Source organism: Pleurodeles waltl, chromosome 4_1 (assembly GCF_031143425.1).
Source record: "Pleurodeles waltl isolate 20211129_DDA chromosome 4_1, aPleWal1.hap1.20221129, whole genome shotgun sequence".
In the NCBI taxonomy this organism is placed as follows: Eukaryota; Metazoa; Chordata; class Amphibia; order Caudata; family Salamandridae; genus Pleurodeles; species Pleurodeles waltl.
In genome coordinates this window covers 424,313,266-424,337,496 of record NC_090442.1, presented here as the reverse complement: position 1 = coordinate 424,337,496, position 24,231 = coordinate 424,313,266, and the positions used below count along the sequence as shown (strand labels likewise).

The 24,231-nt window shown below is 44.7% G+C and overlaps 1 protein-coding gene across 1 annotated transcript in view; it reads right to left on the bottom strand.

The window, feature by feature from the left end:
- Positions 1-23,130, bottom strand: part of GNAI1 (G protein subunit alpha i1) — a 203,375-nt gene extending 180,245 nt beyond the window's left edge. Inside the window, exon 1 of the mRNA XM_069228677.1 lies at positions 22,722-23,130. Coding sequence (XP_069084778.1) covers positions 22,722-22,839 — 118 coding nt within the window. The 5' untranslated portion in view covers positions 22,840-23,130. The remainder of the gene's footprint in view (positions 1-22,721) is intronic.
- Positions 23,131-24,231: the final 1,101 nt, after the last annotated feature.

The following is a 24,231-nucleotide window of genomic DNA, read 5'->3' as shown; positions in this document are numbered from 1 at the left end:
AACCACCGCGGTGAACACCAGAGGGGTGTGCTCAGGCCAAAAAGGGGAGTAGAGCAAACAGAAAATGTTTGTGGCTGATCATGAACAGCAGGTAAGGCTGGTGAGCAGCCATGACAGGGATGTAAATATGTGCAACCTACAAGTCTATTGTTACCATCCAGTCTCCTGGGTCCAGAGCAGACAAAACCTGAGCCAACGTGAGCATCTTGAATTTCTCCTCCTTCAGGGTGTAGTTTAGGAACTGTAGATCTAGGACAGGACGAAGGCCTCCATCGTTCAACACCAGAAAGTAGCTGGAATAGCAACCAGGACCTACTTCTGACCCTCTCTATAGCTCCCTTGGACAAGAAAGATGCTACTTCCTTGCGTAGAAGGGAAGCATGATCTTCTGCCAGCCTGTCTTGAGATAATGGCATGGGGGAGTCACAAAGGGGAGTCACCCACCTGTCTGATGTTAAGGACTGCCAGTGGAGCAGGTGATGGCATATCCTGCTGCAACTGGACCTGTGATGGTATAAGGGGTGATTAGGAGGGTTTTTGATGCTGCAGAGGGAGGAGTGGACTATGCCGACCTCCGGCTGCCTGATCCACGATGCCTGGGTATCTCGTGCCTTTAGACATGAAGGGGCTCTGGAGAATACGCGCCATGGTAGCTGGGTGGGTACTGGAGCAGTTGGAAGGCCGTTCTGAAGCCAAATGGGACTGGGGTGGCGCGGGCTGAAGATAAGCTTAAGGACCAGGCCATAGCCAGATTGTCCTTAAAACATTTGAGTGCTGAGTCTGCTTTGTCTCCAAAAGAGGCAGGAGCCATCAAAAGGTCAAGTCCATCAAAAGGTCAAGTCCAAAGACGGCGTGACATCCCCCGAAAAGCCAGTAGTTTGAAGCCAGGCATGGTGCCTAAGGGCCCCCATTGTCAAAACCGATCTGCCCAGCGAATCGGTTGTGTTGCATCTGCAGCAAGATTGTGAACTTTGCCACATCTCTGCCATCTGCCTCAACTTCAGAGGGCATGAACTAGACCTTCTCCAGAACCGCAGGCAGCACTTGCGCAACTGTATCCACAGTACATGGGAGTAGCGGCCCAAAAGGCATGCAGTGTTCACAGACCACAATACCAGGCTGACAGAATAAAAAAATCTTCTTCCTAAGTGTCTCCAGCCTCTTGGATTCCCTATCTGATGGAGAGGTAAGGAATGCACCAGGGTTAACATGGGAGGTGGAAGCCTGGACCACCAAACTCTCAGGGGTAGGATGTTGAGTGAGGAAACTTGGGTAGCCAGGGGCGGGATGGTGGAGACGGGAGATTGTCCTATTCACAACAGCCCATATATTGGTCTTGGACCAGGTACCCAGTAGGACATCTGTAAGGGCTTCATTGAATGGGAAGAACGATTCAGATGGGAAGAACGATTCAGATGGGAAGAACGATTCAGATGGGAAGAACGATTCAGATGGGAAGAACGATTCAGATGGGAAGACTGTCAATACATTAATTTTGACTGCCAACAAGGGCAACTGAAGGTCTGCAGCTCTTCCCACCAGCATTGCGAAAGGTTCTCCCTCTTCCATAGCCATGGAAGAGGGAGAAAGCATGTCAGAATCTAGGAAAGTGCCCAGACCACTAGCTTCACCCAGTTCCTCACACCAGTCCACATCTTGATCAGAAGGTTGGACGTCCTTAGGGTCCAGTGACACCTCCCATTCGGATACGGCGTCGACCCTCCTGCTCTGTATCGCAGTCAGGGATTAAAATGGGGATATCTGGTGGGTGCCGGAAGCATCTCAATTGAGATCAGCACCGGGGAAGGCCAAGATGGTACGACTGGCGTCAGTCCAGATCCAGGAATTGATTCCTGGAGACCCACTGGTGTGGTGCCGGAGCCGGCTCGGAAGCAGAAGGGGCCCCTGCTGGCCCCATGGGGGTGGGGGGAGGGGTCCTGCCCAAATATTTTTTAGGTTTGGCAGATGCCGCACCAGCTCCCAGAAACTCAGGGAAGCGCAAAGTCAGCCCAGGCACAGGCTCAACTGAGGAGAAAGGCTGACCTTTCTGCATCTTGTTGGCCAACAGGCGCAGAGACATCGAAGCATGCTTTCACTTATGTCAGGACTTACCCCAAATGCCCAAAGCTTGGAAGTGGGATGAAGACCTCAGACTCTGCAACCGGTCACAAGATCTCCCTCCCAACTGGAACCTCCAACGACACGGTGTGCACGACGGGCAGCCATCAGTGTGAGAGAGTGCTCCCTCAAAGCCGTGGGATTCATGGAGTGGCAGTCTGAGCACGACTTCGGCCTGTGGTCTCACTCTACGCACCACAGGTAAAAAAGGTGTGGGTCTGTCACCAACATAGGGCGGTGACAGGCGCCACATGAATTGAAGCCTGCTTTCTTTGATGACGTTCTGCCACACCAAGAGGAAAACCTTAAAAATCTCAATAAAATGCCGAAAAAGCTCAGTCAAAAAGTGACTGATGGAGTAGCGCTTCCCAGATCTGTGCTGGCTGGCGTCTAAAGTGTTGCAGACATCACTCCTGGTGCCAACTAAGCACATGGAGTCGACAGACTCCACCTACTGGTGCGCAAAGGTACTGCTTACGAAAAATCTTCTGGATCCAGTCTCACACCTGAAATAATTCTAAGATAACGTTTTAGCAGTTAGAAGTCTCTATCAGATCCAGCCAACAATAGGATAGTTTCTATTAAGCCCTCAGTTAATGCCTTTTGTGCTCCTTTAGACTGATCAGTGTTTTGGTGGCATAACCACTTCTATCCACCTTCTTTAGAAATGATTTCATAAAATTGTAATTCCAACAAGTTAGGGGAATTTATATGCTTAAGTTCTTATTTAGATGAGATAAACTACTTGTATCCTAAAGAGCAAGTTACTTACCTTCGGTAATGCTTTTTCTGGTGCATGCACTGGCTACCTAATGAATTATCCCCATGCGTAGCATTCGATGGAAACTTCTCTCTAGCTCTGCACGTCGGCGAGGAAGTCACAATTGCCCGACTCCACGTGACTCTGCCTGATGTCATCGTGGCAATAAGAGCCCCTCGCCGGCGTGCTGACGTCAGTTGACGCCATTTTTTACGTGCCTTTGAGACGAATAGATAAACATCGATAACCCAAACACTCCATGATCATAAGCAATAAACCTTTATAGAAACACAACCATCAATAACAGAAACACCACCAATAGTCCTCCGTAAAAGATGTACACCATCATGAACAAATTTGAAAACTTGGAAATAACCTGAAATGCAATTATGTATGTATGCACATATATACAAAATTAGAACACAGAAATGCACACCCAAGGCGATCCTGGTATGACCAGACAGACAACAGGGAGGTGGGAGGGACCGTGAGGAATCCATAGGTAGCCAGTGTATCCACCAGAAAAAGCATTACCAAAGGCAAGTAACTTGCTCTTCTGGTGGATACAGCTACCTGTGGATTCCTCACCTAATGAATAGAGTCCCAAAGCAGTACCACCTCGGAGGAGGTTGTCTGTCTGGTCACACCAGGAACTCCTGCAGCACAGATCGTGCAAAATGGCCATCCCTCCGCACCTACGAATCCAGGCAATAATGCTTTACAAAGGTGTGGAGGGAAGAACAAGTCGCGGCCTTACAAATGTCCGCCACTGGAACACCTCTGGCCAGAGCCAATGAGGTCGACTTGGCCCTGGTGGAATGGACCCTGATCCCCTCAGGAGGATCCTTCTTCACCAATGAGTAACATTTTAATACAAATAACGACCCACCTGGACAGCGTTTGCTTGTGGACGGCCTTCCCCTTCCTCCTCCCCACGTATCCAACAAAGAGTTGGTCATCCAAGCGGAACTCTCTCGTCCTATCAATGTAAAAGCTGAGAGCCCTCCTGGGGTCCAGGCGATGGAGTCTTTCCTCCTCCTTAGATGGATGCGGAGGAGGGTAGAATGTCGAGATAGTGATGGATTGTCCCAAGTGAAACAGAGATACTACCTTGGGGAGGAAAGCTGCCCTGATCCTCAAAACCACTGTGTCCTTATAAAAAGTTGTAAACGGCGGATGAACAGAAAGAGCCTGGAGCTCACTAACACGTCTAGCAGACGTGATGGCTGTCAGAAACAGTTTTTACAATCAAATACCTCAAGGGACAAGAATGAAGTGGCTCAAAGGGAGAGCCCATCAAAAAAGTAAACACCAGATTAAAGTCCCACTGGGGCATGATAAAAGGAGTGGGAGGAAACCTATTAGTATGTCCCTTCAAAAACCTTAATACTAAAAGGGATTTGAACAGAGAGGGTTGGTCAGGAAGACATAAGAAGGCCGATAGACAGCCTTTAACGGTGGTCACAGCACAGCCACGCCGCGCCAACGACAAAGCAAACGACAAAGCAAACGACAAAGCAAACGACAATATATCTGAAAGATGGGTAATTAAGGGATTAATTTGCTGCTCTCCACACCAATGAACGAATTTAGCCCATCTGCTAGCGTAGTCCGATTTGGTGGAGTGTTGCCTGGCCGATAAAAACGTCCATCACCTCAGGCAGGAGAAAAAAAGCACTCATGTTGCCCCGTTCAATCTCCAGGCATGAAGGTGCAGGCTCTGGAGGTGTGGGTGTAGAACCTGCCCCTGCGACTGTGAGAGGAGGTCTGCCCTGAGAGGGAGACGGAGCTGAGGGCACAGCGAGAGTTGGAGTAGGTCTGCGTACCAAACCCTTTGTGGCCAATCCGGAGCTATTAGAATGACTTGGGCCCGGTCTTGGCGAATCTTCCTCAAAACCTGAGGAATCAAGGGCATTTGGGGGGTGGGGGGGGGGGGGGGAAGTGGGGAAAGCAGCTGGTCGCACCAGCACATCCGAAACGCGTCCCCCAACGATCCTTGCGTCGGATACTGAAGGCTGCAGAACCACAGACAGTGCATGTTCTCCCGAGTGGCAAACAGGTCTATTCGGAGAAAACCCCACATCCGAAAGATGTAAAGAACCAGATCCGGATGAAGACGCCACTCGTGGTAGTCTGCGAAGAACCGACTGAGACTGTCCGCACGCATGTTTTGAACCCAGGCCAGATGGTTTGCTATTACGCAAAGCCGATGGTCCCGAGCCCAGAGTCGCAGAGCCTCTCTGCAAAGAAGGTACGATCCTGCACCTCCCTGCTTGTTGATATACCACATTGCGGTCGTGTTGTCTGTTAGAACCTGAACCAACTGACCGCGAAGAGCAGAGAGGAAGGCCTTGAGGGCCAAACGAATCGCCTGCAGTTCCAGCAGATTGATATGAAACATCTGCTCTACTGGAGACCAACGACCCTTGATCTCCAGATCCCCCAGGTGAGCTCCCCACCCCAAAGTGGAGGCATCCGTTACAACTGTGGTCACCGTAGGAGGCAGCAAAAACGCCTTTCCTTGAGAGAGGTTGCTGCCCGTAGCCCACCATCGGAGTTCCGCCGCAGTGTCTCTGGAGATCCTTATTGACTCCCCGAGATCCCCTCTGTGTTGAAACCACTGCCTGCGGAGGTACCACTGAAGAGCCCTCATGTGCCAGCGTGCATGAGTGACCAACAGAATGCAAGAAGCGAACAGGCCGAGCAAACTAAGGACCTTGAGGACTGGAACAACCGCTCCGTCTTGAAACACTGGAATCAATGCCTGAATGTCCTGGATCCGCTGTGGCGGAGGAAAGGCCCGATTCAATGTAGTGTCCAGTACTGCCCCTATGAACAGGAGGCGTTGAGAGGGCTCTAGGTGAGACTTGGGCACATTTATTGAAAAACCCAGACTGAACAACAACTGGGTTGCCAGCGGCCGATGATGCAACACAAGCCCCGGAGACTCGGCTTTGATCAACCAATCGTCCAGGTAAGGGAATACTGCTATCCCTTTCCTCCTGAGGTCTACTGCAACAACCGCCTTCACCTTTGTGAAGACCTGAGGTGCGCAAGACAGACCAAAAGGAAGGACCGCAAACTGGTAGTGCCGCGATCCCACCACAAACCGGAGATACTTCCTGTAAGACTTGAGAATGGTAATGTGAAAATAAGCATCCTGCAAGTCGACCAACACCATCCAATCCTCCTCGTTCAACGCCATAAGCACCTGTGCTAGAGTCAGCATTTTGAATTTCTCCTGTTTGAGGAACCAATTCAAAATCCTCAGGTCCAAGATAGGTCTCAGACGACCATCCTTTTTGGGAATCAGAAAGTCCCTGGAATAACATCCCTGACCCCTCTCCTGCTCTAGAATCAACTCCACTGTGCCTTTCAACAATAGGGACAGAACCTCCTGTTCTAGCAACAGGAGATGATCTTCTGAACAAAAGGAAGGACAGGGAGGGAACAGAGGGGGAATCTCCCGAAAGGGAAGAGCATAGCCTTTTCTCACCACACTGATGACCCAGGAATCTGATGTTATGGACTCCCACATGGGAAGAAAAAGAGAAAGCCTCCCCCCTACCAGAGAGACATTGGAGACGATGGCGAGAGGACTAGGACTGCTTTCCTTGTGGCATCCCTCCTGAGGAAGAGGCAGGGTGCTGCTCCTGGGTGGCCCCTCTAGTGCGAACCCTTCCCCGTCCCCTAAATAATCTATAAGGGAGGCTGGAAGACTGCTCCCACGAAAGGAAGCTCCTCTTCCAAAAACTCGCAGCCGCCTAAATGATCGAAATGGGGGTTAAGTAGCCTGCAGGCCCAACGACCTAGAAGTGGCCCTACATTCCTTAGAGCGCTCTAGCGCAGAGTCCGCTTTAGATGCAAACAATTGAACCCTATCAAAAGGCAAATCCAACAACGTGGTCTGAACGTCCGAAGAAAATCCAGAAGTACGCAACCAAGTATGGCGCCTGGTGGCAACAGAGGTCCTCATGGCTCTTGCAACAGAGTCCGTGGTATCCAGCCCTGACTGAATGACTTACGTAGCCGCTGCCTGGGCATCGGAAAGTAGGCCATGCAAGTCCTGGGGCATGTCTGGTAAAGCTGTCTTTGCCGCATCCATTATAGCATGTATGTACCTGCCAAGAATACAGGTAGCATTGGCAGATTTTTACGCCATGCTACACGATGAACACTTTCTTGGCTGACTGTTCCATACGCTTGGATTCTCGGTCAGATGGAACTCCCGGAAAAGAGCCAGGGGCAGACCGCGAAGAACAGGATGCCTGCACGACCAGACTCTCTGGAGATGGATGCTTAGATAAAAACTCAGGGTCTCCAGGTGCAGACCTAACACGTCTGGCCACTGACCTACTCACAGCCGAGGAGGTGACAGGCTTCTTTCACACCTCTATTGGTTCCATAAGAGCCTCATTAAATGGCAAAAGAGGATCCGCCAAGGCTGTAGCAGGGTGCAGTACTTCAGTCAACAGGTTGGTCTTAACCTGAGCTGTAGGTAAGGGAAGTTCCAAGAAACTCGCAGCCTTCATGATGACTGAGTTAAAGGTGGCTGCTTCCTCCGTATACTCCCCTGGGGAGGCCAGATCCCATTCTGCATTCCGGTGAAGTATCAAGCCCGCTAGCTGTATCCAATCCTGGGAACTCACTCTGGGGATCAGCAATCTCCCCCTCCTCAAGGATTTGTTGCCGGTATTCCCTTTCCTCCAGCAACCCGAGGGCCTTCCGTCTGGATCTTAACTTGCTCTCCCGCCCCGGCATGGAGTGCAACAACGTCGGTGAATGGCGCCGAGAAGGCGTCATGAGAGGATCTTCGGATCCTCCCGACACCGCAGATGGATCCACCGGCCCCATGGATAAAGGCCCTGCATCCGACGACGCCATCCGGCCTCGAAGGCTCCATCTCATCCGACAACGGCGTCAAAGGTTTCTCCCTCGACGCCGACGTCTGTGCCACCGGCATAGGCGCCTGGTTAGAGTCTCCTGACAGAAGGAATGGCGTCAGCACGCCGAGACTGAATGTCAGGGGACCGGTGGGGCCAGCCGGCGCACCACCTCCCGGAGCCATATTCTGGAATATGGTAAACATTAGTTTCAGAAATGCCGCCGGATCTGTTCCCAGAGCCGGAAACGTAGGAAAGCCCTGAGGAGCCGGAGCTGGACTGGACTCCTGCGCGCCTGGATGTGCCAGAGAAGCCTGATGACTGAGGTACCACGACCTCTAAGTGTGATGGGCCGGGGACGTCTGCGGAGTCACTGGCTGTAGGGACACAGTCGGGCTAACTCCCCAAGACTTACAGAGTCGAGTCAACGGAGACCTCGAAAGACGCCTAGAATCACGATGATGCCGTTTCTTATGACTCGACTTCCCTGAAGACGAACCATGGTGCCGCTTCCTCTCCTTCTTCGACTTCGCTAAGAAAAGCTTAGCCTCACGCTCCTTCAAGGCCTTCGGATTCATCTTTTGACATGACCCACATTCCTGGATGTCATGATCCGAACTCAGGCACCAAAGGCAGTTGTTGTGGGGGGGGATCAGTCACGACATCCGACCTCCGCACTCTCTGCAGGGTTTAAAACCAGACTTCTTTGGAGCCGACATTGAGGAAAAAAAAAACACAAAGTATCCCTTCCGAAGAGCGAACGATACAGGTAACTAGAAAAGTAACAGTTATCGAAGGCACGGAAAAAAGGGAACTGACGTCAGCGAGGGCCTCTTATTACCATGATGACATCAGGCGGAGCCATGTGGAGTCGGGCAATTGTGACGTCCTCACCGACGTGCAGAGCTAGAGAGAAGTTTCCGTTGAATGCTACGCATGGGGATAATTCATTATGTGAGCTGTATCCATCAGAATTTCCAAATATATTTGCTTGATGCAATATCTCTGTAGAGAGGTGGGTACACCCACTGCCTTCAGGAGGTTCACAATCCAAACCCTTTGCTACTTTTATCCATGCTGAAGACTTGGCACCCAATATCAAAAGTGATCTTCAGAATTATCCAAATTAAAGTAACAATGATACCTGTTTAACTCCTATTCCAATTGGCACTAGCGTCCTCCAGAACTTACAACTATGGGCGACTCCTCATAAGTCTGGACAGTGCAAAGTAAAAAGACCCTACTTGTGAGGTCTTTCTAAACAGTCTTACTCTGCTCCCTAAATGGTGAACAGTTACATAGAGTTACACAGGATATATAAACCATTCATCTGCCAACTAATGCTCTTTCATTTCTCTAAAATTCAAGCAGAAAACAACAAACTGAAGCAAACCTGCTCTAACTCCTAGGGAAAGAGAATATTGTATCAAATTCTCTCCATCAGAGATTAAGAGTTTCAGTTCTCCAAAGGAAGCCTTCTCTCCTTTAGTGCCATGCCAAAGTGTCAATCACATTTACATTTGACTTGTCAGAAACGTACTTTGATTACTGGTTAGGTTACCGTTTAGCTTAGTCTTCCTGCCAGAGATCACAAAGATTAGTTTTATGGCCCTAAATTTGCTGGATTTCTTAAGGTATACTCTTATAGCACAGAATGAAGACTCCTCATTAATGGAAGTAAATGAAGTGCTGAAGGTGGATCATGCTTCATTATCAGCAGCAATGTGTCCATGCGTGAGAGTGGATAGCTGAGCAGGCATATTAAATTAAATGGATTGCAAATATCTGCATGCAGTCATCTTGAATTTAAGGCTGTGCACAAGTACAGGTGGGTCAATTTCAGACAGAATATATTTCAAAGGAATACACCCCAACCCCCCGTAAGGGCAAGAATCTTCTGGGTGCTTCCATGCCCTATGTATACACTTTTGCCTCAGAGCAGAGAACACAAATGCAACGATCTGCAATAACTGCTCAAGAAATGTGTTAAGGTAAGTCTAGGCCTTCCACGGTACAGCACGGCTTCAAGCAAAGGTGCCCTGCACCTTCCCTTTGAGGATGTTAGCTGTCACTTACTAAAGTCACTGGCTTATCTGGGTGCTGTGTCGGTTTGCTGCTTCTGGTTAGTTTGAGATTGGGACTGGAAATACAGAATTGTGCAAACGCTATGGTGTTGTGGAGCAAAGTGGTTGGTGGGTATGTTGTGTGGCATTTTGATGCCATACATAAATTCAGGCCCTACTTGCCAGTCAGCAGGTAGAGATTTCTGCCACAGCATTGACCTTTATGCTAACATTATGATTTTGGTGTCAATTTTGCTGTCAACAGCAATCCAAAAAAACATATTTACCAATAATCACCCAAAGGAAGGTGATATGACAAAGAACCAAATCACATGATATGAAGTACCATTGAAACAGTCTCCCATAATGCAGCTCCATCGTTCGTCTCTCAGTAATACCAGTTTGATGTGAATAGGCTTCACCCACGTCTGAATTTGTGCTGTAATTATCCTTTTCAGTCAATCCCTACACATAATTTCCACAAAGGACCCATGTTAGCCTACAGTAGAGAACAAACAATACACCTGCCTGAAACTTACAGCATTAAGTACATGATTTAATTTTGAAATACATTATAATTTGGGAAGAATACGGAATTAGATCTAATGCATTTTGTTAAACACAATAAGGCATAATGTGACCCTCCTTGTCATTACTCAGGAAGATGGAATAACCGTCGATCCCTCTAAAGAAGACTGTCAAAATGAATGGAGTCAATTTTCTGCATTACCTGGTGACAACTGGACACATCGGTGTGTAGCTGATTTTGAGGGTGTTTAGATTTCCTTACAGGAGGATTCATTCCTCTGTTGGTGGTGATGAGGGACCAAGTATTTTGGTCTTAAGACCAGACTTGCACAATACACTTTTACAAGAAAGCCTCCACTTTAAAGCTAATCTTGCAAAGTGATATAAGGATGATTAATTGTTTTATTAACTCAGCTCAAAGACTAGATGGTGGTGGAAACTACAGGAATTTTAGTAGGAGCACAGAGCATTAGGAGGTGGTGTCTTGGTGTGGTATTAGGTAAAACAGAGTGGACCAGAAGGTACGACTTATGCCTGCTCAAATGGAGATGGTGCAAGATTTTCTCAGCAACCACAAAATCGGTTGCAGCTCACAAAGACAGTGATGCTCGAACACTGGCAATCAAGGCTTTGAATGGCTGTCTACTTGAACACCCCTCTTGGGAACATAGAGGTGGTTTCATTTGGTGCAACTCATGAAGTTGTAAGGTACAGTTTGCTGTGTGCTCCTCTTATTTCTTGCTCATGCATAGCCCTACTCTGATTACCAAGTGTCTCATCGTATCAGATGAAAACACACTTGTTTTTTTTTTTGCTGTTCTGATACTTTTGGGGCCAGTAGGCCATACTGCAGTACAATATTGTATTTTGGAGGAGGCAAAGGAGTGTCTGTTGTAAGGGTACATATCCGAAGATATTTTTCATTAAAATGAAAGCAACTTAATAGTCACAGCACAACAGACAGCACTACAATATCGTTTCAACAAAGAATGTGCACTATACAAATGCCAATAGCTTATCTTTCATGGAACAGTTGTGGCAGCAAGGTGTTTATGGAATGCAAATAGTTGAGATGGGTGGCTGAGAACATGGATCATAAAGTAGCACAAATGAAAAAGACAAAGGTAACTTCATAGGTGCATTGCTTTCAGTCCCTTCCGTTCTCTACTTCCAGAATATTGAAGATCAGCAAAACAGGTCAACAGTGTACACGTTTTGCAGCATATTAAAAATACACAATAAATAAATGAGCCAAAGAAAATACAGGCTTAAAAAAGTAGATGACATAACTAAACCGAATGAGCATATGTAACATACAATGTAAATTTTAGACAACAACCAACCATCTAATTAGTAGCAATATAAATGGCGTGGAAAATAATGGAAAAGTGTCATTATCGGCTAAACCTGCACCTTCGTGCAATAAGACAACATAACACAATGTCAGGTATTATTCAATATTTGTTTCAACTAACATGAAATGTATGATATTCTTGTGCTGTCCTTAAAATAGAACTTGAACAAGAACTGCGAAACAGCACAGATGCAGAAAGAAGAGAGCAGATTAGAGCATTACAAATACATAGGTCAGTATGTTTGCAATATTTAGATTCCAATCAAGGATTTTACTCCATCCCATACAAATGCATAGGTGACAGGCCAGCTTCTAGATAGCCTGAGCAGAAAGAAAGTACTGGCCAATCATTGTGGCAAGTACTGCTTTATCCCCATTGGGAAGCAGGACAGGGTACTATTGTACAGATCACTAAAAAGACAGGACCTCTGTTGTGGGCCTTGTTCTTCAGGAGTTAGAGGCTGAGCAGTCAGGGCTCACCCATCGAGGGTTTTGTAGGCTTATAAAATAAACATCATTTGTGGTATGTGCACCTAGGTTTCTACGTCGAGTAATTGGGATTACTTGAAGTAAAGGGAAATTCACTTACCTTTGGGAAGGATCTTTCTGATGGATATTTTATCTATCCACATAGTTCTCATCTTGAAATACTCTAGTAGCCTGACTGGGCCTAGAAACGTCTGCCACAGCTCTCTTGAGCCAGCTACATCTCTACATTATAAGTGGAGTTGTGGTTAGGTTACGGGAGCTACATAGAGTCCACCCTGGTGCCCTGACATCAGTACTCAACTGTTTTTTTTTGTTTTTGTTTTTTTAACTACTGCTCTCGAAGGCGGGATGAGACTAATGTCTACTGCTAAACAGGTGTAGTGGAATAAATTTAATTCCCATCTTTTAATACAACCTATGAATTTCCGTTACCTGCAGAAAGGGGAAGAATGTAGGGTCGGAAAGGAATCTGTAGTTATAGTATCCACCAGGAAGATCACTACCGAAGTAAAGTAACATTTACCTGTGATGGATAATTCTACCGGCAAATTCCTTACCTCTGAATTGATTCCCAAGCAATGCCCCTAAGGAGGAAGTCTGAAGGAAATTCAAATGAGGAAATTTTGCAGGAATGACAAGCAAGTGTCAATACCTACTAAACTCTGAATCCAACCAGTAATGTTTGCTAAAGGTGTGGATGGGGTGGGGAGGCAGATAAAAGGTGGCTAAGGTGATGTATTGTCCCAGAAGGATTTGGGGACACCACTTTCATAACAAAAAAAAGTCACCTGCATTCGCAGTGCAAGCATATCTGTGAAGAAGTACATAAAGGGCGGCCAAACACTCAAGGTCTGTGATGAACCAAGGTCACTACGACCAAAATTAGAAAACAGTTTTAAAACTGAGGCATTGTAACTGGCAACAGTGTAGGGGCTCAAACAGAGCACCCATCAAAAATAGGACAACCACATGTAACAAACAAAATAGGCTGGTCTGTGAGGCACGGAAAGGCCTATAAAGCAGCAAGATATCCTTTGATGTTACCAATTGTATAGCCTTGCCAGGCAAATGGCAATGCTAACGAGAATGTTAGCCAAACATGTTTTCAAAGTAACTATTCGTCTGCCTGACTATCATGCCACTAATTTATTCCATCACCCGACCCAACATGATCACATCGACCACCTTTGGGGAAGCTAAAAAGGATTCTGATTACGCTGCTCTTGCTCAACACAGGAAGGTGTAAACTCTGGAGGTTGGTTTGGAGGACTCGTCTCTGATTGGGAGAGAAGGTCCACTCACAGCATGAAACTAAGAGGACCACACAGGAAAGGGGGCAGAAGGTCTGTGCGCCACACCCTCATAGGGTACAAGGCTATCCATGGTTCTTTCACTATTCAGACATATTTACAGCACGTATGTTCAAACCATCTTTCCCTCCTCACTTAGCCCTCCATCACCACACACGAAGCATTACAGCTACAGTATTTTGGAATATTTGTATCTGGTTCTCATGCATTTCTTTTTATTAAGTTTGCTGCCAGTTCACATTCTGGCTTCCAAGGTTTGTATGGGCTGCATTTCATATCAATGAAATAAACAGATGCTAAAACGTTAAAGAAAGATGTAGGGTGCCATTCTACTGCCAGGGGTGGACAAAAAGTTACTAAGTATGGATGGCATGTACTAGTGATCAAGAACGTCTGCAAGGTAGATTCCAGGTAGGACACTGAGCTATTGATTTCTGTATCTTTGATAGTGATAGTCTGACCATGTATGTCTAGTGAGCAGGAGTCCAGCCAAGATTTCCGCAAGGTATTGTCATTGGATCAGAGCACCAAGAAAAAGAAGACAAATCCCAACTGGACTAAAGACAGCAGCATGAGTTCCAGACTTCTCTTTCTCAAACCAATTGGCATAAAATGGGTCTAAAAACTGAATAGATTTTCAAATGGGCACTGTACTCCCTGAGGGTAATATCCAATCGGTGTTTCAGGTTTTATAGCCCACCACCTTATCAGTGTTCAGATTAATTTAAGTACTTCCAGCTTTTGGAGAGCAGCAGGCTAAAACATTAATACTGTAAAAAGAATATAGCTCTTGGTTCCAGTTGTCAGCTTGCTCATTACACCTCAACTGGGATGGGGATAGTTCAGGTGGTGCAGGCCATTAAGTGTGCTCCCTAGCAAAATGCTAAACTGCTGAGGGTCATGTCCATACTTTAAATTAGTGGCCTGATTCTTCAAGCATGGTGAAGGCTTACAGTGTTCAGAATTCACAAAAGTTAACAGAAGGAGCCTGGAAACTATACTAGGAAATGTGTGAATTCTACTTTAATGTGAGCAAATATATTAACAAATATTTGCCCATGCGAAAATAAGTTGAGAAACTGCAAATTCAGTTTCACTATATCATCGTTTCACCCAGCTTGGAAAAAGCTTTACTCAGGTGCGCGAGACGTAGATTTCCAAACTTTTTTAGTGTGGGAAGACATTAGTGGCCTGAACGAATAAGTAACTTACCTTCAGTATTGCATTATCTGGTAGAGAGGATCTAGCCAAAAATTCCTTACTTTAGAATCTTTTCCAGGCACAAGCCTGGATCCAGAAACTTTTTTCCCCAAGGCACGCCTGGGCATCACACGGCTCCGTATCGACATCGTCCACCAATTGTGATGTCAGCAGAGTCCATATAACCCCTTCGCCGACTTCAGTTTCTTCTGTGACTATTTTCCACACTCAAAATGTGGAGCCACATATGGAATTATAGAAACAGCCTACTGTCACAGTGTGCTAGCACAAAAAACGTCCCTGTGTCAAATAATCACCAAATTCTTAATTTAAGGTGTTGATTTCCATAACAAAATCTTCTGAAAACAAAGAGGACTTAGTTCACAGATCGGGAAGGATGGGAGGATGGTTAGGAAATCTGAGGCTAGATCCTGTCTCTACTAGATAATGTGTTACCAAAAGGTAAGTAACTTGTTCATCTGATAGAGACATCTAGCCACAGATTTCTTACTTTAGAATCAGATAAAGTCATAGCAACCCAGAGTCTGGAATGCAAACTGAGACCTCTCAAAGAAAGTCTAAGTATCACAAAACCAGTCTAGAACAAGAGAAAAAGACCGGACAATCATAATTAAAGGTGAATAATAATTATATTCTACTATATCAAAACCTGTGGAAGGAACCACAGGTAAATAAAACCATAAGACATGAAAAACATGGGAATAAGCTCATCCATGTTAGTATATCAAATGTGTGTCAGAAGCGAACAGACAACAATGGAACCAGAAGAAAACTGGTCTAGTACATCCACTTTACTAAACAAACTGTAAAGGTCCACAGCAATAAAAAGTCATAAAAACGTTAAGATCATGGAGATAGCATAACCCAGGAACGAGATCATTAAACATCTTCCCCTCAAACAAAACAAGTCTAGACCAATTAAAAAAGGCCAGGCATTCTTAATAATGTAGGTGAGCCATAACATATTTCACAGCCCAAAACTTGTGGGAGGAACCACAGAAAAGGAGTCAAAACATTCAAAAACATGGAATGTGTTAGAGGCGAACTAACAAAATGAATATTAAATTTTTTCACTCACTTAATGGGATCTGAACCTATGCATGAGCAACCTAAAGGTACTGTGGAAAGGACCACAGTAATGAAAGTTATAAAGACAAAAAAACATAAGTGAGAAACACTGAGTGATTGCATTCTGCACTTCCACAAGGAGAATATTGGCACACAAAGTGGTTTTGTTCAGTGCCAGGAACCACTGTGGCAATCAGTGGCGTAACAAAACTAGAGGGGGCCCCCCTTCAAAGAACATGGCGGGCCCCTCCCCTCTAGACTCTTCAGGGCAGGTGTCAACACATTTCACTAAATGACGCTTCAAAGAAATAGCACCTAAAATTTGTGGCAAAACATTTTTTCCTACTTGCATTTTTTTTCTGAACACTGAATTTTGAAAACAAAGAATCATCACTCTTGCTTACAAGCTGCTGCAGACATTTGCATCTAATCAGAGCATTTTGGGAGCATTATAAGTAGCCTCATATTGTCAGACTTTTCAAACAAGTGTGTAAATTTTTTTCTTTTTTTTAACTGGAAGCCGTCAGTAGTGCAGTGTGACCTTAAAACGTTTATTTACAGCGCTCACCTAATAATGAAGGCTTTTAATTAATTAATGAACCACAAATAAAAGTTTGAACAGCAGTAACTTTTGAACACAACTCCATTCTCTGTAAGCTGCAAGCCTAAGGGTTTGTGCTGCAGGGGGCTTGGCCTTCTTGTCCCAAGGAAAAAAAATAAACATGAAAACGTGTTGCCCTTGACCCCAAATAATGTCCCAGGCGATAAGAATTCCACGTCCGATAAAGTATATTTAATATTAAAATGTAAAACCAACAGAAACTTTACAATGGAGTTATCACCACAATAATAAGCACAATGTAAAATGGAACGGCAAGAACAGGAATGTTAATTACGATACCCTGATCCATGTGGAGTCAGACCTAAAGATCCACCCTATCCTAGTTTACGAGTCATTCTGCATAAAGTTTTTTAAAATGTTGTCCAGTTCGACATCCAGCCAGCTAAGTCAACAAATTAGAACACGCAAAAGTGTATACTGCAAAATCATAGCACATGGTCAGTGCAAAGGACTGCAATTACAGATGCCTTGATATTCAGTACAATAGACATACTTGTCCTTACCACAAAAAAAAAAAAAAAACTAGCTTATACACCCGCAACCAACCTTTAATTGAACTTGGCTTACTCAAGGAAAAAGGATGGAGTGTGTCAATTATTTACTGGAACACACTCATCGGCAAAAAATGTTTAGTCTTTTAATACTTCCAATTATCTTGGAAGGAGAAATTGACAAAATAAGACTAAAATCACATGTAATACTACTTACCACAATGCAGGTCACAAAACAATTTCAGAATATGTAGAATTTACTCTGTAAGAATTTGGAGAGCACCAACAATATTTTGTTCAGCTATTACAATATTCACTGCAGAGATGGCTGTAGAACAGTATTTAAAAACACTGGCAATTTTCCTGGAGAAAAATAATTAATTAAATATTCTCTTTCCCACCCACACCAAAGGGGCCGAAGTAGACCTTGTGACCACCAGCGAAGGCCAACTAATTGTAAGTACTCAGTAAGTAGCTGACTGGTCTGATCACAAGCAAATTGCTTTCAACAGTCCAATCATTTAAAAAAAAAAAAAAAAAAAAAAGTTAGCACAAATGCCTCTGAATCAAATGGAAAATGCTGACAAATAGAAAATACTCCAAGCAAACACTTAGCAGCTAAATTAATCTCTAGTTCAAAAACAAATGGCTAATAATGATGTAACCCAACTAATACTAAACTATAGAAGCAGCTAAGTACTGTGGTGGAGAAAAACCAAAGAAATTAGTCCAATGGCTGGCAAGGATTTAAAAAGAAACCAGTCAAGAGCGGCAAACTGAATGGCGTAAAAAGCAAACCATCTAAAATCCAGGCACTACACAAATAAATTTTTCCATACGAAAGAAAAAAAAAAAAGAGGCCATAAGTCTTCAACCCACTTTTCTCATCGCCTCACAATTTGCACAGCTTTGTTATGAAAACAAAAACACAAAAATTAAAGAATACTAAAAAACAAAGCACGGTAAGTACTGAAGCAAACTGAAGAATTTACATCCTATAAGGCTATGGAAAAGATTTTTTTTTTTTAAATAACACAAAAATAAAAACTAAACCCTTGGAAAAAAATATGTCGGCTTCTTCATATGAAAATAACTCTATCCTTCTCTCTTATTAAAATCCAAACAGATGAACATTTCACCACAATAGCAAAGGATTGTTTTCTACTCTCAAGACAGGAACCTTCAGAGACATTCTAAAAAAAAAGGAGAGCAAGTCAAGCCTCTGCTAAAGAAATCCTCCCAGACGGAACAGTTAAATAACTTCAGATCAATGACTGGACTCCCCTTTTACGGTAAAAAAAAAAATTCTTTAAGATCGGGAACCATTTCCCTTGTTCTTTCCTCTCTTGGTCCCATTCTGCTTCGGACACCAAATAACAAAAGCATTTTTACACATCTGATCACTGGGGTTTGCTCTTAATAAAGAAACGCCCCGGATTGTCACATAAGCTACACAGCCAACAAGCATTAGCAAAGCCAATAGATTTTAGTCTAGCTACACAGAATCCCTGATGTTATGCAGGGTGGTTAAAGAATGAAAATGTTAAAAAAATTAACGTGGTGGAATTCTTTAGGCACGTGCACCACACAATGCGTGCTTAAAAGTAATGTGGTACTTTCAAAGTTAGATTGGTAATCAGGAAAAAAAGATTTCAACACAAGATAAGAGGGTGCCGCTGGGCAGGGCAGTGGGGTGGTTACCAACACAAGAGTGCACAGGTGGGGGTGGGAGGGCAGAGCCAACACAAGAGTTCACTGTTGGGCATAACCAACACAAGAGGGCGTTGGTGGAATGTGAAGAGGTCAGAAGCAACATGGGGAGGGAAGGAAGCAACACAGAGCGCAGGTAATTATGAGCAGCCAAATGAGAATGACAAAGCTAACCGATAGGAAGGAAAAAGCGGACTCTAGGCCCACTGCGAGCTAACAACATGTCTTGCAGCAGACAGCGCACGCAAGATCTAGTAGACTAGACCCAAAAATGATTAATGGCAGCTAAGGGCCAGATTATTAATCTGGCGTGCGGCCCATTTCTCCACCAGGGTGATGGAGTAAATTACGCAGTAGTCCTAACAGAAGTAATGTACGCCAGATTTAGAAATGACTGCCTGCTTGGAGGTCATTTCTTAAAGCACTGACAAGTTCCGACATCACAGGGGCTCCTGTCAATGCTTTTTGTAGTTTGATGCAGGGCTCTGTTGCTGTTCCCATTGTTATGGGAATCCTCTCCCGTGACGAGGGAAGTATTTAGCAGTTTTCACTGCCCCTCAACACCAAGGTTTTTTCTGGCGGCAAAGGTCAGTGAAAACTGACCTCTAATTTCGTCCATCTAAATTAGGTGGGGGTAATTAGAGGTCTGTTACAGACTGCCCTTACTCCAGAGTGTCAGTCAGAGAGGGTTATTTCTGGTGTTGACAGTAGTCTCTGCAGTAATTAAGCAAAAAGTCAGCCTGCGTGTAAATTCGTAAGGTGGACCATTATGTTGGTGGTAACCATACTCTAACTAAATATAAGAAAAAGGCTGTAAGTACCTTATGTAAAGTAGTACCTGGTAACAACATTATGGGACTTTCAGACTTTAGTCTAGTCCCATCTAGGTTAGACTATGTAACAAACGAACTTCTGAATAGTCTTCTTAATTATGTAACCCGAGATCAAGCAAAAGCAAATTAGCTATTGCAACAAAAGCAAGAGACCTTTAAAACACTTTCCTTCTGCATTAATTAAACATTAAAGTATACACTAAGTTCAATAAATTTGGGACTAGTGTTAATTTACTGTCAGTGTAATTGATCTTGCTCTGATTTTATACTTTTTTTTTTTTTTAGAAGGAAAACTGGGCAAGGTGTTCTGGCATCGAGATGGGACACTGCAGAAAAACCTCACATAATCCGAAACTGTGGTATGAAGAACAGTAGCCCATTTTACTGGTGTCTTGCGTGTCCTGGCCAAAACAAACAACTGTTACAAGCGAATTAAATAAAGACAAGTTAAATGAAGACGCAGCAGACAAATTGGTATTTTGACGAAAGATCACAAAAAAAAAAAAGTATAAATAGGGCGAATGTTTTAAAAATCTTTGAGATAATGTTATCTTGTTATAATAATTCTCATGAGGGAGATACGTCAATCGAATTCAACTACGGGGGGCAAAAATGAGACGGAAGACCAGTTACACCGTTTGTCTCAAAACCAACTTTTATTTTTGGCTCGACGCGCAAAAATTAAGATACAAAATTATAACGCTAAACTTATATTGTGGCGCATTTTCGAGAGTGGGGGTGTTAGACTATACACCCATTTAATATTCTGCATTAAAAAGAGAACCTTCACTTGTTCTAACATACAACTTCTAACCAACTGTACTAACGTTCTAGCCAACCATTATATCGAGTAAATTTGTTAGCCCCACACTCCTGACTGAGACACACGCACTGAGACTTAAGTAGTAACACGAAGCTGCCAAATCTAGTCGATAATCGCAAACCACAGAGATGAGATCTTCAGAGCCTGCACCTCGTGAATTAACTCTCGCCCTATTAAAACGCGAAACGAATCAAACATTAAGAATAACAAACCACTGCCGAGCACAGAAAGAAGCGTTAAGCTCGTATACGGTTCACGGCATTTAAGCTGCTGAAATACACTACAGTCTTATTGAACAAACGAGAACGTAAACGATGGGTCAGTAAGTAATTGAAGCTAATTAGATTTAGAGATGAGTGTCAAGTTAGATGAAGGAACCAGTTCAAAGCACATCATTTGCAACGGGGGTGAGAGTGTTACCTAGAGACGAGTAAGCACTGCCGCGACTGAGATATAATGCAGTAGGGTTTTCTACAAGGTGGAGCTTTGCTAAAATCACATGTGGACCTACATTTACAAAATAATACAAACATTGCTTGTAATAGGCTATAGTCTACATTGACATATAACATCCTGCACACAAACGAGCTCATAACGTGACCTGTTAAAATATAATAATGTCTTCTTTTGAAGAACGTTTACCTTCGAGTCAGCGTAGCATGTACGTGTCCCTCGCCATATCATGTGAATGGCGAACTTTTAGTGTAGCTATTTCACTACATTGATTACATTATCTTTTTGAAAGGGATTCCAGTGCAGCTGGTCAGGTTCACTACAAAGCAGGCAGAAATGAACCATGGAAAGGTTCCCTTCCACACGATCGTCAACAACTGTGGTATACTATATTTAGTTGAAAAATTAGTGTAAAAGTTGGGGGGGGGGGGGGTGGCAAAAAGTAATTTAAATAAATGCCCAATGCACACCTGGGCAGATGGGTAACTGCAGAACCTGGTTGCTGCGTGTAGTCACGAAAGGTCGGGGGAAAAATAAGACTGTTCAGTCAGAGTCAGAACTGATATATTTGAGTTTTGAAAAGGAGGACAGGTAACATGCAGTAAGTAGATCATGCGCATTCCTCTACTGATTAAAAAAAAGGATCTTAATAAGAACGATAATAGGAGATAATTAAGCACCCAACAAAAAAAAAAACCAAAAAAAAAATCTTACTTGCAAGAAACTTGTGTGTAGTAGAATCGCCGTCAGCCTAACCCACTAAAATGTTCAATGTTAATGAAAAAAACGATCTTCTGTTGGTTGTAACAATTGACTTTTCGAGATGTACGTTATAGGAAAACCCTCAAGAATACGATAAGGTCTGAGAAAGTGAAAACTCAAAAGAACAAAAAAAAAAAAAATGACAATTCCAATTTCTAATACACAGCGCCTGGAGGGGTCGAGTGGCTTTGGTTACGCAAAACATTACAATATACTATATGGCTATAAGGCAGGGTTGGTTCAAATGAATTAACAAGTTACAAGTACACAACGGGAATTATGCCACAGAACGCTTAAAGATGGGGCGAAGGTATGACGTCAACCTAAGACGTGTGTATATTCTACAGACATGGCAATTAACGTGGTCCGTGTATATGATGGGGGCATGCTTTGTGCCCTTTTAGGTTAGAATGTTCACAAATATCCTATTTTATCTGTCTACGAGATTAAGACGTGTTTGACAACAGAGGCGGACTGCTGATTGAGGTTAAGGCGCTCCTCGCGGAGCCATATACACATACATATCTGCTTTAAGTTAATGGCTCTAAAAAGAGTCGTAAAGGAAATACAGGGCCTGTGGCCCGCAGCAACGCCTGTCAGGCCACATCTGTCGGCTCATAAGAGCAAACAGTGGCGCCGGGCCTTCCAGAAAAAGGAGCTGGTTCAGTACTGCGACAGACTAAGAGGTTTGGCGGGGCTGGAAGGGGGCAAAATCAAGAGGAGGCAAACGTGGGATCATCATCCCCTAAAGAGACAACTTCAACCGAATAAGCTACCCAGACCCTTCAGGGAGATCAGAGTCTTCAGACATCTGCAGGAGGCGGCTGCAGTCCCAGCAAATGGGGTGTGCAAGGCTGGCACAGGGCTGTGTGACTGCTCTGGGCAACATCTGCGCGAGCAGGCTCCTCACAAGGGCGTGCCATAGGGTGGAGCAGGTTTTTGTATCCCGGACCTGTATTTTTTTTATTAATCCGGTTTCAGATATATTGGGACGTAGAAAGCTTGGTATGTGCCTCGCTGCAGTACTCTTTTCCCGACTTTAGTAGGCAGGCCCATAAAAGGCTACGGCAACAAGCAGCATGACCCCCAGTGCAGGGTGCGGCCTGGCCTGTCCCCACTCGCACTGGTGGTGGCGTGTGGATAATAATGACACTCAACACTTGGCGTTAGGCTGCGGCCATACAAATGCACATTGTGAGTAGGGGGCTGTCCTGCCACGCCCGCCCCTCTTACCTAGCAGCAGCAGCTTTACTTCCCTGGCGGATTTTTCGCCGTCCTCCCGCAGATTCCTGTCGATCATTTTGCTCCGCTCCACTGCTGCCTTGTCCTCGGTGCTCAGCGTACAGCCCATGGTGGCGGGTAGAGAGATCCACAGAAATATGTATACAAAAATATATTTAAAAAAACAGACGAGTGGTGTGACGGCTAGCCACCGCCTCGGAGAGTGATCCTAAAATTCGCCCTTCTACGTATAAAGAGTCCGGGGCGGGCTATGCCCGCGTGGCTGCAGGAACGAGCGCTGCTGGCGCCTCCCTGGCCCCGCCGCGGTGCTTGCCGCTGATGCTGCTCCCTGCGGTGTTGCTGATGAGATGCTGCCGCCGGCGTTGTCGCGCTCCCCCTCCCCAGCGATTACACACAAGCCACGAGCACACGCACGTAAGCACCACACTGTACGTCAAGAAGCGCGCGCGATCACGGCGAAACCTTTTCTCCCCCTTGTCCCCTTCTGAAGAGTTTTTTTTTTTTTTTTTTTTTTAAAAAGAGTTGCGCGTGCCCGCCCAGTAGAAAGGCAAAGCGCGCGAGAGCAAGGAGTGGGCTGTCCGTCGCTCGTGTAACTCTGACGTTGCGTACTCTTTCAGGTCAAATATCAACGGATGATAACGGTTGCTGAGAGTAACGAGGCTCTGTGCTTTGGCGTATGTAGTGCTAGGGCTCTGCATGTTCCAAAATCCAGTGAGTTCATGTTCTATTTATTCAGCTGTGCGTTTGCAAAACATATTTGAATCACATTTTTTTTTTAGTTTCCCTAAATTGACATTCTCAGTAAGTCTGTTGCGCATGCATGAACTAGATCACCGAGCCTAATTGACCCTCCTCCACTGCAGTGGGTTCCGTGAATTTGGATTTACGTGTGTGAACGTTCTGCCAATGAGGAAATACGCTTTTTTTCAGCAACCTCATTTATTGTGGTAACTGAAGAGGCTGGAGGCAGCAGGTAAGATCAGGCGTTTATTACCAGGTAACTCAACCTGGACAGACAGCGACCGGCCGGCTCGGACTCCAACACGAACTTTCCGAGTCATTTGGAATCCTCGCCCTGCTCCATCTGCTAGTGCGAGCCATAGTCAAACATAACACCAATATACAAAGCGAGTGCACTAGCTGCACTAACACAATGGAATAACATCTACATCTTGTAGCACACTACATCACCTTCACCCCCAAATCAAAAGGAAAATGGGAATAGGTAAACCGAGTTCCAAACCATTCAATATCATAACAATCCTGCTAAACACATGAAGAAACTTACAGATTATGTGGATGGAGGAGAAAATAAAAGATTAATCATCAACAAATCACTTAGCCTTTGAATTTACTAGGTTTTTTGACCACACGTGGCCTTCTGTATCGGAATGAGAATCAGAAGTGTTGCAGAAACAGCTTCCACCATGGATACTTCTTGACTTGACCCAACATCCCTGGTATGTTCACCAGGCTGTATCCACTGTGTCCAATCGAAATC